The sequence below is a fragment of the Pocillopora verrucosa genome, chromosome 3, assembly GCF_036669915.1.
Source record: "Pocillopora verrucosa isolate sample1 chromosome 3, ASM3666991v2, whole genome shotgun sequence".
In the NCBI taxonomy this organism is placed as follows: Eukaryota; Metazoa; Cnidaria; class Anthozoa; order Scleractinia; family Pocilloporidae; genus Pocillopora; species Pocillopora verrucosa.
The window spans coordinates 9,382,438-9,401,267 of NC_089314.1; the positions used below are offsets into that span (position 1 = coordinate 9,382,438).

Sequence of the window (18,830 nt, forward strand, 5' to 3'; positions counted from 1 at the left end):
TTCTGTTTGTAGAATCATCAACCGCACCTGTAAACTTTAGGCTATTTGTAATTTTTCAAAGTTAGCGATCCACATCGCGCGACATTCATACGACCCAACTGACTGGACAAGCGAAACAAAACATTTTACTGAGCAGATTTGTCGAGAGGAAATATTTGCTAATATAAATCGATAACTAGCCAGTGCGTAATACAACAAATCAGTTATCGGTCAGAAACAATGATGTGGGCATTGTGATTTTTCATCGCTGTCAGGTTTGAGATGATTAAATTGAAGCTTTCAAAGTCATTAGCTACACGCAACGGCCGCTAAAAAATGGTTTGCTTGTTGCAGTCACTTGACAGTAAAGCTCTAAATCTGGAATGGGAATTATAAAAATTTTACTGAAAAAAAAAAGAAAAAAATGAATTGACAGCTCGTGCCTTTGCTTGTACAATGCTATCTTATGCATTACGTTATCGGCGCGCATTTGAATCTCGCGGCTGAATTTGTTTGAAAGTTACATAACTGTAACTGGGAAAACGATAACTGAAGGAGTCAAGTTCCCAGAATTACACAACTATTCAGAACTTTTTCGGATTTATTTACGGCCTGTCTTTGGTCAATTTTTCCACAACAACCCGGGAGGAGAGTGAAGATGTAAGAAATAGGACACTTCGTCTGCTAATTGTAACTAAAAACATTAGTAATCATAATAACCATCAAATTTTGTTATAAATTTCCTCTCATTTCTTTTCCCACACTAACAGTTCTGGACAGAAATATCATTCGCTCATTGCTTGCACTGATGGAATACTGCCTTCTCTTTCCTTCAGAAATATTTGTTTAACATATCAGTCTTTCAGCTCCTTCTCTCGGAGTCGTTTCAGGACAGCCCTTCGCCTCGCCGTGTTGACATTCCACATCAGCTTTTGTCTCAGCCAGTCTGGAACCCGTGATATAAACCAGTTCTACGAGAAGAAACGTAAATTCACGTTAGGAACACCACTGTTATATTGGCGAAATATTAACACACACTCCTCCTTTTACATTTCGTTTGTGATCCGACAAAAATTTTCGCGTAGTTTAAAAGTGTCACGTGAACGATTACGCCCCATCTACAGCTAAGGAAAATATCTGGTGATACCAAAGATGTCGAAGATACTTTCTTATTTTCGTGTCTTACGACTGATGGAAAGAAAGGCCATCTTTTACAGCTGATTGAGGTTAAAATAGCGTTTTTGCTGTTCTCCCAGAAGAAGAAGAAATTTATTTCTTCATAAAGTCGCCCCGATGACCTGTCGACTCAAATACACTTTTGATCTACTGTTGTTATAAGGATTGTGCTAAACGATAGAAGGAACTTGATTAAAATTAATACATTCTTATGGTCAAGCATCTTTGCTGACAAAAAACTAGTTCATTTTGAAAACAAGTCTTCCATTGCAAGACAACGGCTAAAATCTATTTTTTCAAATAGTTCTGCATAATTCACATTGATGTGGAAAGCACTGTACCATCACAATAAAACCAGCTCTCAAAAAATTAGTAAAAATATTTGGGTTGAGTAACACATTGCAGACAACTAACTTCTTTGCTCTCATTCATTCTGTCTTTTTAGTGCACTATCTGGTTTAAATTGATATATCACAAGTGAAAAGTCAGCGGAAAACATGGATGAAAAGAAATGAAAAAAAATATTTTAACACATTTTTTAGGACTTGATTTTGGAAAAATTGTGCAAAATAGTTTCTATAAAGACTTTAATTATAAATGTGTTGGCCCTTAGATTGTGTTTAGTGTTTCTTCCAAAGTGCAGTTACCTGCAAAGCATGGCTCCAACATCCTACAGTCCTAGACTCCACTCCAAGTGTTCCCAGGGCCTGACGAACATAAGTAGTTGGGCCTGGAGCAAAGATGTTTGGATTCCTGATTCTGCTCATCTTAGTAGCAACATAGTAGGGTAATACACACTGAAAATGAAAAAAAAACCAAGATGAAATAAAACATACAATGTAAAACCAGTGCTTATCCTAGTCTCTGTAGGATTAGCTTATCCTAACCCTAACTCACAAGAAGTATTACTCCCCCACCACAGGATGGGACACCAGTTCATCACAAGGTTACCCATGACAAAGTTACCTCCCCCCCCCCAGCCTACATGTAGCTGTACCCTCCCCCCCTCCCCACACCCCCAAGGAAAAAGCAAAGGAAGGGAATTTCTACAACACCTGACACAAATTGCATTTCAGGCTAATAACAATCAGGCTTTCCTGACAATTCGCCAATACCTATTTCTAAGGACTCAAAAGAATGAACCAGCAAGGTCTTGAACCCAGACCTCAGTACCCTTAGCACAGGTTATTAACCACCAGGCCACTACTTCTCATACAGTACCACATGATTAATGCATATCCATTAAAAGGCACAAAAATTCAGTATGTTGAGGAAAGAGCAATCACCTGAACAATGATGCCCTTTGAAGAATACTCTGCATTCAGGCATCTGCTGAAGAAATCAACAAACACCTGCCAATAAAAAAAAAGTTGTTATAGAAAAAGGTTTATTGTAAGAAAGAAAAAAAAAAAAAAGCAAAAAACAGAAAAACAAGAAGACTGATGCAGCCCTCTAACCAACTGAGTTATCAAGGAAATTGGAAGCTATTAATTGCACAAGCTAAAAAAAATGCTGTTCTGTTCAGTAATCTGGGGAAAATAACAAATTTTTTTTCCTGGCCCCGTAACTCCTCTCATAATTTTTTCCATAGAACAAAGAGATAAATGTCAAGCATGTATAATATTAAGGATAACTGTTAGTCAACATCAATTAGGTGAGCAACACAGACCTTGGTCCCAGAGTACATGGACAGCAGTGGAGTAGGTGTCAGGCCTGCTGCAGAGGCTACATTTATTATCAGACCTCTTCCTCTAGAGAACAATGCAGATACGTCAGGAAACAGTTACTCCTAATCAGCATAAATCTTATCATCAATAAAAAAGAACAGTGTGTGCAGTTTTGGACTCGTTCATAGGAAAGAAAACTTGAATATTTTTTTTTACCAGACCTAAGAAACAGATTATTTTTCTGGCATGATTAGGTCTACATACATGTACATGTACATGTACAGCTGTAAAGGAAATACACTACATTTAATCTATTCTATATCAGGTTTTTTTACTTCCCAAAAGCTATCTTTATCTAAAAATAAAAAAATTGACTTCTTGCTGGCACCCACTCCTATCCGACACACAGACTGTTGTGTTACTAATAAAAGCTTGCTAGCAGGAGTCATCACAGGAAAGTAACAGTAATGGAAAACACAAAGCAGTCAAAAAGAAGGCATTATGCAAAGGTATTTTAACTCCCATGGGACAAAATGCCAGTCCTTTGCAGGTAACAACCTTGAGGACTTTTTCAGGCTTCTGTAACAGTTCACTAATATCTGTTTAAATTCCTAGGAGAAAAAATGCATCTTGAACAAGAATGCAACACAATTCCCTGGGCTGATCTTGGACCCAGACATCACAAACTGGAGTCCAGGGCTCTCAGCCTTAGCCACCCCATGCAAAGTCTAAACAAAAATGAAGCTCCAAAAGAAATCTTAAATGTCCACAAACTTACTTGGCGGCCATGTCTGGAAGGATAGTGTGAGTCATCTTTATGGAAAAACAAACATTTTAATAATAATAATAATTATTTAGTACATATAAGAGTCATTTTCTATGACAAAGAAAAAACTATAAAAACAATATAACCACAAGTTCTAGAAATAGCTGCTGTGCATGCAAGTACTGACCATTGTGACAGAAAGAACGTTAACATTCAACATCTTCCATGCATCCTACAAAGAAATCATACGAATCATCTGTAAACTGTTACAAATAGGTGGCCAGAGAAAAAAAGGCCTTTTAGATGTTTATCTTGGAAAACCCAATTTCACCCCCCAACCTCATTTTCAAGGCACAAACTGGTGCAGTTTATTGGCAAAAAATACCAATGTGAAAACATCAAGAAAGTGGCAAAGATTCATGACAATTCAAGTGCAAATGAGCTACTTAGACAAGACTTAACAGTACAACTTCCCATTCATCTTAAATATCTATAACATACAAATTTACCATTATTACATAAAATGTGAAATAACTATCAAAGATGCCTTCAGTAAATTCATTGTGGAAGGGATTGTTAGCTCAATATAATTTATGTTAACTTATTTATAATATATATTTATGTATGACATCTGTCAGCATTTAAGCTAAAATGGCACAAAAATTCAAATAAAACATATGTCAAATGCTTATCATTGGAAATTTAATGACCGTCTACTAATGTCATATTTTACCTCTTGCTTCATGTTGCCAAAAAATTCTGGGTAATGTGAAACTCCAACATTGTTGACTACAAAAAAAATAAATAATTTAAACAATGAACCCTTTAACTTCCAAGATCTCATTAGTAATTCTCCTTACTGTCTCCCATACAGTTCTTGTGATGTTAGTTTAGAGAATTTGGTATTGGATCAACTTATAATCCCCTAACTGATATTTTTCTTTATTCTCATCACTTGTCTGCTTGATATTGTATTGATATTGTATTGATATTGTAAGGAGAAATTCTGCCTTGGTCACTCACGGGAGTTAAAAGGTTAAACAAATATTTAAATCATAATTTACTGAGTTAACCCTTTAACTCCCAAGATCTGACTGTCAATTCTCCCCTCTAGCTGCAGCTATACATTTCCTTGTAAATTGGTTACTAGAATTTGGTGTTTGATCAAGGTACAAATGTCTTGTACCTGATGAGTTTGAGTATTCTCACCACCTGTTTCCTGGATAATGTTTGGATATTATAAGGAGAAGTTACATGTTAATCACTTCTAGGAGTTAAAGGGTTAACAGAAATAAAGGAAAAAAAGAAAGAAAGGAAAGAAGGAACCAGAGAAAAAAACAAAAACAAAGAAGAAAAGAATGAGAGAGAGATGTCCTGAAAAGGACTGTTGTACTTGGTTGACACAGATGATGACCTCTGTCTGTGTTGTCCAATCATCAGTTACTACTACTGTACATATATATATATCCATCATTTTCAAGACCTCTCACACCCAAATAATCAAATTGAAAAAAATCAAATGCTATTCTTAGGTTTGTAAAATAGAGGTTTTGGTAATGGTATTCATAATGCAGTCGATGGCAATTTATGGAAAGTGTACCAAAATCTTGCTGGCTACCAAAGGTATGCAATAATCCCTTCATGCTGAAAATTCATTACATTTTTGTTACGCTTATAACTCACCCAATATTCCAATATCAAGACCAGCAAGTTTGTCTCCTAACCCATCGTAGATTTCAGCTCCTCCAGTGAAGTCCATAACAATAATTTTAGTTTCAGTGCCATATGCTTCCTCTGTGAATCAAAGTAAAGCACATGAATAGAAAAGCTATTACATATGTGTATGTATCTACAGATCATCATTGATTATTTGCCATATCCTCCTCAACCCTTTAACTCTCAGTTGTGATCAACATGCAGCTCCTCCCTGTGGTTTCAAATATGTTATCACGCCAACAGGGTATGAGAACAAACAGCCTTATCAGCCAGAATACATCATCAAGATATATCACCAAATTCTGCCCTTTAATTTTATGAGGAAATGTATAGTGGTCTGAAGGAAGACTAATTAATTGGATCTTGGGAGTTTAAGGGTAAAGTTTGAATTTAAAACAAACATTTTTCATCTTATAAATTACTTACTTAATTCTGTAGCCAACAGTTCCAACTTTTCTCCAGTGCGACTAATCAGGACCAACTTGATGCCTTGCTTTGCAAGCTGAGGTCAACACAAAAAGACAAAGTTACACAGACAGTGAAGCTTTCTACAGACATGTTTGGAATACAACAAAGACATATCAAAGAATCTTTTGCTTTTATGTATATTATGGAATGAAACTGATGGGAAATTTAAGATTCTAACCTCCTATTCATTTAAAAGAGATTTATTTTCACATTTTATTAACCCTTTCACTCCCACAAGTGACCAAGACAGAATTTCTCCTTACAATATCACTACAATATCAAGCAGGCAGGTGATGAAAATAGAGAAGAATATCAATCCTGGGATTATTAGTGGATCCAATACCAAATTCTCTGAACTAACGTCATAAGAATTGTATGGCAGATAGTAAGAAGAATTACTAATTAGATCTTGGGAGTGAAAGGGTTAATTTATATTAAGTTTACTAATGATTGCTATATTTAGAAATAACCCTTGTTGCTTTTGTTCTAGTGGGTGGCAATGATGATGAAAAACCCTTGGCAAAATCCCTTTATTTCACATGTGTTATTGACCAAACATGGGATTTCTTGCATTACTATAGACAGAGATAAAGTCAGGCCTCTTCAACCTTTAACTCCCAAGATCTCATTAGCAATTCTCCTTACTATGTGCCACATGATTCTCTTCATGTTAGTTTGAAGAATTTGGTATTGGATCAATTAATAATCCCATAATTGATAATTTTCCTTATAATCTAATCGCTTGTCTGCATGATATTGCATAGATATAGTGAGGAGAAATTTTGTCTTGGTCACTCAGAGGAGTTGAAGGATTTAGAGGTAGTATAATTTTTGAGGGAGAGTAAAGTACTATGACAATTAACTCAGGTGGTCAGGGTAAGGAAATAGCCAGACAATGAAATCAACTCTGGAATCCAAAGTCCACATAACTCTTAACCACTATGCTGTAAGACCACTTGACGTACATGTGTTGTTTTCACCAGACTAAATTACATTTTACCAAAACATAAAAAAAAAGGTATTTCAGACAGTGGAAGGAAACAGCAGACTCATGATAAGGGTCCAAGTTCACATCTCTTCTTCTGTTAAATGGCTGAATTTTTTTTTTTTTTGGGAAGTCTACAGGTTTACTTTGTCTTATCCAATCTTACACCACTTGGACTGATTTGGAGTGATTATATTGCCGTGATACAACTGAGTTATCACTACCATCTTTTTAGACTATAAAAAAGTATTAAATTATTATTGACTCAATGGTTAATCATTTATTTTTCACAGAAGTGAGATGCTTGCATTATGAAAATCACAGTACCTCAAGTGTGTAGGCTTTTCCGATTCCATCGGTACACCCTGTAATCACTGCAAACGAAAGAAAAAAATTGGCTAAGGATTACAAGGAATTTATTCAGCTAAAGATCTGCACACAAAGAATGAGACGGTTTGCAAATCAAAGAAAACCCTTAACTTGTTAGTCAGGCATAACAAACTTTGCACTTAGATACCTAATTTCTAACAAACATGTGAGACATTAATCAGTAAACCATGCATGAAACTAGAAAAAAAGAGATATTTTGCAGCACCACTGAAAAAAAAAACCAAAATTCGTTCACATCAGTGAGCTCATCTAATCATGTAGTCCATAAGCCGTCATGTTACACCGTGGTATCACGATCGAGTCGAGCAGTTCGCGCTGGAAAAACTCAAAGCAAATGCTACCTTGAGGACAATCGGTTCTCCTTGGTTCTAAGGACTTCTCAATGAACAGACAGATATAGCATGTAACACGGCAAACTATCCACTAGTTAAACTTAGGAAGGATCGATTGGAGTAATGTACTTATAAAAATTACTAGCTTTGCGCAAATTATAGCCAAGCTTACCTGCCCATTCACCAAATTTCTTAAGATTCTTTCTAAGACCAAGAGCTGGAAGAACAAAAGCTCTTATTCCATGAAGAACTTGCAGCACAAAGTTTAAAGAATAGTAGCCCAGAAATAAGGCACCGACACCGGATAGAAAATTCCACTCCATTTCTCCACACCAGCTTTCACAATATGACAGTCAGGAGTGTTACAACCTTTGCACCATCGGACCAATAGGATACGTTCTTACTTCTTCCAATGAAAATGCGCGGTGCGCGTGTCTTCATTTCAAATGGGGACAGAGTGGGTAGGGTGGATGTTTATTCTCATCGAGAATTTACCATTAGTACTACGCTACAGGTCATATTATGGGGTTTCTTTGTGTACCCGATTATTTTCGAACGAGCTCGATATGAATTATTTTGGAGTGCATTCAATCAATTAGCCAATTACATTCAATCAGCCAAATTCTAAAATGCCTTAAAATGGCTGGAATGTATCTGAACACGATATTTTGGCAAAGTGAGAAAGTTTCAGCTGGTTGATCAGCATCCATCATTGGGATGCAGCATGTCTCACATGCGTGGGACAAGATTGTGCCAAGCATGAAAAGCTGAACCTGACTGCTAACCTAGTTATGATAAGCGCTGCGTGACACCTTAAACAATGGCTGAAGGAGACTGGGGATGGATTTTTGTCCGTTGCGTGACTTGATGCGTCACTTGACGCATATATTTCCAAGGCCTTCGGGTTTGCAAGGGTACGTTTTATCGATGCCTAAGATATTGAAGGATACTACGAATGCTCGGAGTCAATGTGTAACTCGAAAATGAAGGTTAGCCGAGAGGCGAAGCTCTGAAGGGCGAAGGCAACCTGGAAATTTTGAGGACACCTTTTTCCGTTGCCATTATCCTGGTGTAAGGTCAGTGTAAGAGGAGTGTAGGGTGATCATGCATCTGGGTATAAAGGACAACACAGAGGACCAGGTGACTGGTTATACTATGGAAGCTAACGTCGCTTTTTATAGTTTCCAGTGCATCCATCGCATGTTGCATGATTCTCAAATCAAGAATTGTCATCGCTGTGACTAAATGCTCGGCAGCCGGGCACGGTCTCGCATAGACAAAATGCCTAGGAGTTAGAAAATTTCACAGATTTTCCACCGGAAGGTGCTTTCAAATGTCTTAGGATTATCACGTGTTTGTTTAGAAATGCTAAGCGATTCCAAAATGTCTTTGTTTCTTCGGAGGACAAACTCTACTACTTTGACCATATTATAATATCGCTCTGTTGTCGACACTTGTACGCATCTGATCAGACGTACTGCCGTTCACGGTCTCAAATGGACTAAATGCCCGGCAGTTAGATACTTTCACCAAAATGCCACTGAAAAATTCATACAAACCTATTGAGTAAATTCGACGTTTGTTTGAAAATTTTCGCTTACACGTACCATACTAAAACATTTTAACATTATGCTACATTGCAGTCTGCACTAGCTCGGAACATTTGTTCATTAAAAAACAAAATTAATTTGATTCTGTGGAGGGTAAACGAGAACAGAATACACAGTTGTCTATTGACGGAAATGTGATAACTTTTCGACCAATAGTCGTTAGGAACATGATTTAGTGAAGGACATGAGTCCCCTTTTTAAACCAGACAGTGTAGACTGAAACGATAACGAAAAAATTTGCATGTTGTAGTTATAAGTTCACGATCAATGAACTTATTACGTATGATTATCCATAGAAAAATTCTTCGACATGACAACATTCTCTAACAATGTCTGCGAGCGTTGGAACACACGTTTCTTTCCTTCTAATTGGTTGGTGGCGATCAGTTCGTGCTTCTCCGGCGTACATATAAGAATTTGTATGGGAATATTTACGACCGCTCTTAGGAATATAATTACGATCAAATTCTCAATGAAAATACCTCACCTTACTTCTACGGTGCATCGCTTTCTATCTGACCGCTTACAACGTTGAAAAGAACCCATTTTAGCGAATTATCCATTCCTAGGTTTACTACGTACGTAAGAAAAGCTAAAATGGGATCTTTTCAATATAGTAAGCGGTCAGATACTCAAGAAGCTAGAGTTGCTCGAGGCTACGCCTCGAGCAACTCTGACGCATCTTTCGAGCTCTCCAAACTTTCCGCGTGCTTTATATCTCAATATCTCGATGAACGCACGCTGACGCATGAACCAATTGTTAAATGAAATGTTTTAGAATAAGGGCCCAAGTAATACGAAGAAAGGCTACATGTCTAGGTAAATTTGCCAACTTTCAATCACGTCATGCCTTCAGCACTGCCATAGCTCTTAGAAAAATATGTTACCTTTAAGAGCTCCTCTTCCTCTAGAGTTTGACCCTCCACCCTACTCTCTCCTGTCGCTTATGACACGATAGGGTATGTTACGTAGCCTGCACGTTTAAGGGTTAAAGTGCTGTCTTATTTTTTACAGAACAAGCAAAAGAAAAGGATAACCAACGAAATATGGAAAGGAGTGAACAGGCGGTTAGTAGTCGTTCCACAGCCCCACATCCTTATGACTCTGCAAACTGGCTCTCTCGAGTAACATTGCAGTGGATGAACACCGTCTTAAGACTTGGCAGCGGGAAACCTCTGGAAAAGGAAGACATTTTTCCCGTTCGCGAGGCAGACAGTATGGATCAACTCGTTCAAAAACTTGAAATTGAATGGCAACGAGAAGTTAATTACAGCCGAGCCCAAGGCTGCAAACCTCGCATGTGGAGAGCATTATCCCGAATGTTCTCATGGCGGGCGTACATGACGCTGTTTATTCTGAGAGCACTTAGATCTCTTGCCAGCGTTTTCCTACCGTTGCTGTTGTGGTTTTTCTTGTCGGACCTGGAACAAATGCAGCAGGGATATTCTGTTTCTACCTTTCTGTTCGTTGGCGGTATAATTTTTCTTTCTGTAATCAAGGGACTGACGAAGAATCACTTCAGTGGAATAGGAGAAATGTGGGGCATACGACTAAAGGTGGCGTGCATTGGGCTCATCTACAAGAAGGCGAGTGCCACGGATTTGAAGCAAAGTGTAGTGAAGTAGCTTCTACTTTTACGCTGTTGATCTCTTTTAATCTGTAAGGGCCGCTCTTTAGTTTTCACAGTTTCATTTCGATGGTATTCGGGGAGGAAGATACTGGGAACGGGCCTGAAGATTGGGGACTTGCCTCTATCCCATGCATTGATGTAATGATTGGGTTATAGTTACATATGAATGTCATTTAGCAACCAAGCTTCCAAATTCAAAACGGTAATTAGAAAAGAATCAATCCTCTTCTTAGTTGAGGCGGATTCAGAGAACTATTTTCTTGCCCTACTCCCTCTTCTTTTTTTCTTAATAGTTTAGTTTGGTTTTATTCAGAAAAATGGTTCGCCAACACATGGTCATGTTATCAAGCTAAACTATTCTCTCAAAATAACCAAGTATCTTTGAATATTTACTTAACTTTGTGTGGTATTCCCCTTTTTACACAGATTCTAACTCAGCTTAAGCGCTGCGACCTTCAGAAAATGGTCTCGGGAAAGACCATAAATCTTGTGTCAAACGATGCTCAGAAGATGGAACGAATTGTTTGGGCATTGATCAATTTTCTGTTCTCTCCAATCGAGATTCTGGGTCCTTGCACAATTCTTTTGGTCTTGATAGGATGGAAAGCTCTTGTTGGAGTTTCATTTTATTCGATATCCATTTTTTGCATCATTGTTCTGTCACATTATAGTGGAAAACTACGCCTCAAAACAGCAGAAGCTAGAGACAAAAGACTGAAAGTTATGAACGAGGTTGTATATGGTGTTCGAGCTGTTAAAATCTACGCCTGGGAAATGAACTTTGCTGATATAATCAGGCAACTAAGGAGGTAGAATAAGCAAAACAAACAAATTCATTCATGTTCATGATGCCCAGGGGACGAAAATACCATTACAATGTTTGACCTCTACCTTCAATCTTGAGCAAGCATCCGAACTAATTCAAGAGTTCTTTTGTAGCTGGATATCCGTATTTCCCACTCGTTGACTTTCAAGTCTTGAAGTCTGCTTGTATTCTTTCTTTTTTGTTTTCATAAGCAAACTAACAAACAAGACTAACTGGGAAGCGGGGATGGCATAGTGGCTTTAGTCTCTTACCTCTCTAACTCGGATTGGATTACTGAACCTGGCGTTACATGTGGGTTGGGTTTGTTGATGGTTCTCCCATCTTTGCTGCGAGGGTTTTTCTCTGTTTCCTTCGGTTTTACTCCATCCTGAAAAAAACCAACACTCCAAATTCTAGTTGGACCTGAAAACAGTTAAAAAGAAGAACCCCCTCATTAAATGTCCATGGCTAAAATGCCTGTGTTATTTTTTTTATTTTTATCACCATTATCATCATTCTTTTTCTCCTTTTTCTTCTTCTTTTCTTCTTGTCTCTCCCCTTTTCTTCCTCTTCTTGTTCTTGTTCTTTCTTTTCTTTTCTTTCTTCTTTTTTTTTTCTTTCTTTTTTTCCTCTTTTTTCTTCTTCTTTTCTTTCTTTTTCTTCTTTTTTTTCCCCCCCCTTCCTTTCTCTTCTCTTTTTTTCCTCTTTCTTTTTTTTCTTTTTTTTCTTCTCTTCTTTTCTTTCCTTTTTCTTTCTTTTTCTTTTTTTTTTTTTTTTTCTTTTTTTTTTTTTTTTTTCCCCTTCTTTTCCCTTTTTTCCTTTTTTTCTTTTTTTTTTTTTTTTTCCTTTCCCCTTTTTTTTTTCTTTTCCTTTTTCCTTTCTTTTTCGTTTCTTCTTTTTCACCCCTCCCCTTTCTTTCTTTCTTTTTTCTTTTCTTTTTCTTTCTTTCTTTTTCTTTTTTTTCCCTCTTTTTCCCCTTTTTCCCCTTTTTTTTCCCTTCCCCCTTTTTTCTTCCCTTTTTTTTTTTTTTTTTCTTCTTTTTTCTCCTTCTTCCTCCTTTTTTTTTTTTTCTCTCTCCCTCCTCTTTTTCCCTCTTTTCCTTTTTTCTTTCCTTCCTTTTCTCCCCCCTCTTTTTCCCCTTTTCTTTTCTTTTCTTTTTTTTTCTCCCCTCCCCTTCTTTTCCTTCTTTTTTCTTTTTTCTTTCCCTTCCCCCCCCTTTTCCTTCCCCCCTTTTTTTCCCTTTCCCCCTCCCCTTTTTTTTTTTTTTCTTCAAGGGACGACCAACAGAAGCGAAGTATTTTGATACCAAACATCCCAAAAGATGTCCAGGCTAAAGACAAAAAAAGAAAATTACACCAGGTCATTCATGTTCTAATCATTTTCCTTCACAGGCGAGAAATGTGGTTTGTCAAACTACGAGGTCTCCTACTGTCCGGGGCAAATTCCGTGGGTTACACAACAGGGCCATTGGCCAGTCTGCTATCTATAATAGCTTTGATCGTTACTGGAGAACAGATTACTGCTTTGGAAATGTTTACAATCCTATCTTGCCTCAGTGTAATTAATTTTTCTGTGGCTGTTAACTTCAGCTACACGCTGCCCTTCTTTGTCGAAGGCTACATTGCTGTCAAACGAATAGAGGACTTCATTTCAAAGGAAATTGGATTAACATGTGCAGAGACCAACGAGGAAATTACATTTGCTAAGCAGCTAGGGCCAAATGGGTTTCTTGGTTTAAGTTTAAAAAGAAAAGAATATAGTACAGCCATCGTTGGACTTGAGAGCTCCAAAGCTGATGATGCTAAATTGCTCTTTGTGTCGAGAACACCAACTAACACAAACACTGAAAAGAATGAGCTATCTTTGTTCCGCGTCTCGGCTTCATGGAACAGAAGTGAAGACAGACGAGCTTTAACCAACGTTTCATTATGTGTGGGCCAGGGTGAGATGTTGGCTGTAACAGGACCAGTTGGAAGTGGAAAGTCCTCTCTGTTGATGGCAATTCTTGGAGAGCTACCTGCTATCAGCGGAACAGTGACATTAAATGGAAGAGTCGCTTACGTTCCACAAATTCCTTGGGTTTTCTCAGGCACCATCAGAGACAACATTTTATTTGGAAGACCTCTTGACGTTAGTAGTTACTATAAAACTCTTGATGTTTGCTGTATGCAACCAGACTTACAAAACTTCCCTAAAGGAGATTTGACCGAGATAGGACACCGTGGTGTAAGTCTCAGTGGTGGTCAGCGTGTACGTGTAAGTTTAGCTCGTGCACTGTACTCGGCTGCTGATGTCTATTTGCTGGATGATCCCCTCAGTGCAGTGGATGCCAAAGTTGGAAAGCATCTCTTTAATAACTGCATTTGCGGATTTCTCTCAAACCGAACTCGTGTTTTTGTGACTCATCAGCTTGACTTCTTAACTCACATACCTGACGTTATAGTGCTGAACAATGGGGTCAAAGTTGGGGAAGGACAATGCTTCCAGGATGAAGAGTCCAAAACTCTTAAGTTTGCTTCTCAAACCGAAAGTGCTGAGGGGACATGCCAATCTTCCCTGCATCGAAGCCCTAAGCTTCCTTTTGATGAAGACCTCGGGGATCAAGATTTAAAAGAAGAGGAAGAGGACCGCAATACTGGTTCCATTACTTGGAAGATATATTGGAGCTACATCAGGACAGCTCTCGGAGCTCCTTTGGTGCTTTGCCTTTCTGTTGCTGTTATTAGCATGAAAGGTATGAGAACAACATTCCTTTTGAACGACAGCAACCTGATATTTTCTGCTATTGTAACTCACAAACTCCATTTTAATTACAAGGGCGGGTAACCTTTTGGTTTCATCTTTTAAGACCACCTAGGATTTATATGGTATACCAATAATATCGCTCAATCAGATGTGTATTTGTGAATTCAAGTTTTTGTTTTCTGCGTGAAAAAGGTACTAAAGATACATATAAAAAAAAAGGATCTCCAATTTTTCTTTGGACTACTGTTATATTAACTTCTTCGGGTGATAAATATATATGTTTTAGCTCATATACCTGGGATGCGAATCCAGGCTGATCTGGAAGTGAATTTCTCAGGGGAAAGATATCTGTGTATCATTAATTGAAATCTTGGCACTATTTTTCAATGATATGATTTCAGTATTTATACTAGTTAAGATTATTACTTGCTATTTTCATTTTTTTTAGGGTTACTGGTTGCTTCTTATTGGTGGACTTCTCAGGTTGCGGAAATGAGTCAGGAGCGACAGAGATCCTCTGCGACATTGGGAATATACAGCGCTATTGTTGGATCATCATTTTTAGGCAACATAGCCGTCTCACTACTTTTTTGTTTCATTCTCCTCAAAGCTTCTGAAATACTGCACAACAAAATGGTCTTGGCTGTCCTTAGGGCACCAGTGCTGTATTTTGACAAGACCCCAGTTGGACGCATTTTAAATCGTTTCTCAAAAGACATCGGTAACTTGGACGACGTTTTGCCTACTCACTTCCTCCTGGCTGTCGAAGTTTCTTTATTTTCCTTCAGCACCATTCTTCTTCCTACTGCAGCCAACGCTTGGCTTATTTTAGTTGCGACTCCTGTTGTCGCAATTGTGTTATATTATGGACGATATTATATGAGGTCATCTCGTGAAATCAAAAGATTGGAGGCTATCACCTGCAGCCCTGTATATTCGCACATTTCAGAGACCATCGCTGGACTTGAAATAATTCGCTCATCTCAAATGGAGCAGCGTTTCTTGAAAAGTCTCTACAAGTAAGTTGGAATCTAAAACCAAAGATAAATTCTTTGGAAAGCATTGGAAAGTGATGAAATAAATGAAAAAGCAAGTTAAATATCTGCTCTTAGTTGGGAAAATTAAGAGTTTGAAATATTTTGAAATTGATAATGATAACTTTTTATAACACACTTTCGATCTGAACCGCTACGTTTTTACTGCCTACTACAACTCGTTTCTTTATAGTGATACATGTCACCTTATAACGCTTTATGCTCAGATTTGACTCCCTGTTATTCAACAGTTGTGAAGATAAAGACTACCTTTATTAAGTCGCAAAGTCACCATTCACTACTGTAGTGACTACATCGTGAGACAAACGATGAAATTTCGTAACAAGTATAATTGCTACCTTCAATGCCAACAGCCTTTATTTATCTTGGTTCACACAACTCGGACTTTTAATTCTGTACACGTGAAATTAAGTTTTTGCTTCATGAAGGCGTTGCTAAATAATTAGCATCGAATGGCCTAAGTTACCTCGGGAGAGAGTTCATTTGCGTACTTAATAAAAAGAATTACTAAAGTAAGTTTATCCGTTTCAAATGATAGATGAAATGATAAATTAAAAGAACACCAGAAAGAAAAGGGCAGGTTACGTTGCGTTACTGGATTTCTTTGACACGTTTTCCTCAGAATCTCATGGATTTTGTTAGCGTACATGTTATTCAACTGAATTATTTTCATCTTTTAAGATACCAGGATGAAAACACATCAGCTTTAATCATGGTAATAACAAGCACACAATGGCTTACTGTACGCATGACACTTGCATGCAGTCTAATGATAGCCGCAGCAGCAATTGGCGCAGTTCTCGTCACTCAAAGCCCAGGTAATGTTGCATCAATTTTTCACAGCTTCTTAGGTCCTATAGTGAAAGTAACTGGTAGCTTTTGTTTGTTTTGGAAATAACTACCAAGTTCCTGCTCTGTGGTTGGCGGACAAGCAGTGTAATCAACAGATAGATGGGCTGACAAAGACTGATAGATATACGCGACTTAAAGGTAAAAGCATGCACGGGCAGGTAGCCTGAAAGACAAATGAACAAATAGTAGTGAGATTAACAGCCACACTTTGAAGGGCTTGGCGGACCTAAACACAGACACATAAAAATATGAACTGACAGAAATACAAACAGACAGACAGTAACAGCCAAATAAACAGATGGAAAGATCTAATTGAACCGACAGGCACAGAGATTGACGGGTAGAAAACCTGTTACGTAGACCGACGCGCAGACGAGGAATAGAGGGAAAGAACTATGGCAAGAAAGCGCTTCGCTCCTAAAGAATTTCTGGCTATATTATATTCATTAATGAAAGGATACTTTAGCTTTGACAGGGATGTCCCTTTCTTTCTTGCTTGAATCGTTGGATGAGGTCCAGTATGGTATCAAAGTAAGTTCTGACGTTGAGAACTACATGACTTCAGTTGAGAGAGTAATGTGGTACACAACTTTAGAAGCTGAGCCAGGGTATAGCACAAGAACCTGTCTTCCTTCGTCCTGGCCGCAGCGGGGTGACATAACTATCAGCAAGATGTCATTAAGGTACACCAAAGGTGGTCCCCAGGTGTTGAAAGACATCAGTTTCTCCGTTGCTGACAAGGAGAAGATAGGTATTGCAGGCAGAACGGGAGCTGGCAAGTCATCCATTATCGCTGCACTTTTGCGCATGCCTGAACCAGAAGGAAAGGTTAGAATACGCTACTTCACACAACATATCCAAGGATTTTATGACATGATAACGAACCTACTTTGCAACGTTCGGGACTAGTTTTGTGAAAACGCACGCGGGAAAGCACCATTACTTAACCCATTGCTATAAAACCCAATAAGCTGTGAATATCTGAAATATTTATGAACTGTAGTTGTGACGAGGGTAACGATCAGATCCGCTGTGGGAAAACTAAACCTAAAACACCAATATTAGTTTTATTTTGGTGTTGTGTCCTGATCTTACAATGAAAATCGCCACAATGGTTTAGGTAGTCGATAGAATTTTGAGTAAAAGGGAGGGTTCAATCCACTTCAACAACTGGTCATTTTCTGAGGAGACTTTCAAAAGTAAGAATTGCTAACTGTGTTGACTGAAGTGGAATCTGTTATATAAAAACTTCCCTCTGTTAAGCAACAAATTGTGTGGGTAAAACATGAAACATCAAGGTGTGAGACTATTGAAAGTTTGAAACCGCATTACATGATAAATATTCCTCACATGATTTGATAATATTAATAACGATATCATGTACTTTCCATTTGCTCGTCACAGATTTTAATTGACGGTGTCGATATTGGAACTCTTAACCTTCAGACGGCGCGGCGTTCCATGGCTGTTATTGCGCAGGACCCAGTTCTCTTTGGAGGTAGCTTGAGGAGAAACCTTGACCCATTTTCAAAGCATACAGATCTGGATCTTTGGACTGCTCTTGAAGACGTGCGGTTAAAAGCCATGGTGGAAAAGCTTCCTGGTCAGCTTGACTACCAGGTAAAGGAAGCAGGGTCCAACTTCAGTGTTGGTGAGAGGCAGCTTGTCTGTTTGGCTCGCGCGTTGGTTCAGAAGTGCAAGATCATCGTCATGGATGAGGCTACTGCCAATGTAGATTTCATGACAGACAACCTGATTCAGCAAGTCATTCGTCACAAGTTTAAAGACTCCACAGTACTGACGATTGCTCATCGCCTGAACACGATTATGGACTATGACAAGGTGCTGATTCTTGATGGCGGACGAGTAATGGAATTTAACAAACCTGAAATTTTGATGCAGAATGGTGGAATGTTCGCTGAACTGGTGAAGAATACCAATGAGGGGAAAATGTAAGCCAAAGGAATAAAGAGTAAAAAGTCCAAATCATGGAAAATACATTGACGAAAGATTAAAAGTTGTTTTCAAATCTCATCGCTGAGGACACAAATGCCTTTCAGCAGCTAAATCGCGGCCGATTTTTTTTATTCTTAGCTTCTTTGCATAGATATAGACTGGTGATTGAAAAAAAAAAACTGTGCAGGTCTTGGCTGAGGGACACAGGAATTGTTGTCGTCATCCTTATTACACGCGCACCGGTAGCCGCCTCAATTGTTCTTTTATCGATAGTATGGAATTAATCATGATTGATTTTGTACGAAATGAAAATAAAATGCGATTCTTCTCCCCAAAAGTCTGGGATTTGTTTCTTAATATGCATTTTGCAAATTGAATACGTGTTCTTCCCTTTCGCTCATGATCACAGAGTTTGAGAGCCGTCCTATATTGGCCTTAGGAAGTATGCTGGCTTAATACCACTCTTGCATTTAATGCTTAGCTTGTATAATTAGTTTTAGTGTTTCAAGTCAGTTATTCTATTTTTATATCTTGTTTATACGCTCGGAAGACCAGCGAGGCAACATTCCGAAAATTTTAAAGAGGGAAAGCGAGATATTAGTAAGTTGGGAAACCTCCAAGTAAGCTGTCGATGTAAGAGTTGAAGCAAGATATGTAACCGAAAATAGGTTTTCAACGAGTCCATACTGTAGCGATCC

At 38.2% G+C, this 18,830-nt stretch overlaps 2 protein-coding genes across 2 annotated transcripts; one reads left to right on the forward strand and one right to left on the reverse strand.

Annotated features, from left to right (window-relative positions):
• Nucleotides 1-706: 706 nt before the first annotated feature.
• Nucleotides 707-7,831, reverse strand: LOC131780260 (very-long-chain 3-oxoacyl-CoA reductase-like). The gene is made up of 11 exons (XM_059096882.2): nt 7,652-7,831; nt 7,085-7,131; nt 5,731-5,806; nt 5,272-5,382; nt 4,322-4,377; nt 3,776-3,820; nt 3,601-3,635; nt 2,825-2,906; nt 2,442-2,507; nt 1,803-1,952; nt 707-950 (listed from the first exon to the last, which is right to left on the reverse strand). The coding sequence occupies exons 1-11, from the start codon at nt 7,800-7,802 to the stop codon at nt 834-836; spliced, it is 936 nt and encodes a 311-aa protein (XP_058952865.2). The 5' UTR covers nt 7,803-7,831; the 3' UTR covers nt 707-833.
• A 586-nt stretch (nt 7,832-8,417) lies between these two features.
• LOC131780293 (ATP-binding cassette sub-family C member 4-like) lies at nt 8,418-18,362 on the forward strand. The gene is made up of 8 exons (XM_066163970.1): nt 8,418-8,555; nt 10,104-10,675; nt 11,146-11,528; nt 12,916-14,258; nt 14,718-15,288; nt 16,006-16,142; nt 16,643-17,004; nt 17,581-18,362. The coding sequence occupies exons 2-8, from the start codon at nt 10,136-10,138 to the stop codon at nt 18,130-18,132; spliced, it is 3,888 nt and encodes a 1,295-aa protein (XP_066020067.1). The 5' UTR covers nt 8,418-8,555; nt 10,104-10,135; the 3' UTR covers nt 18,133-18,362.
• The last annotated feature ends 468 nt before the right edge of the window (nt 18,363-18,830 follow it).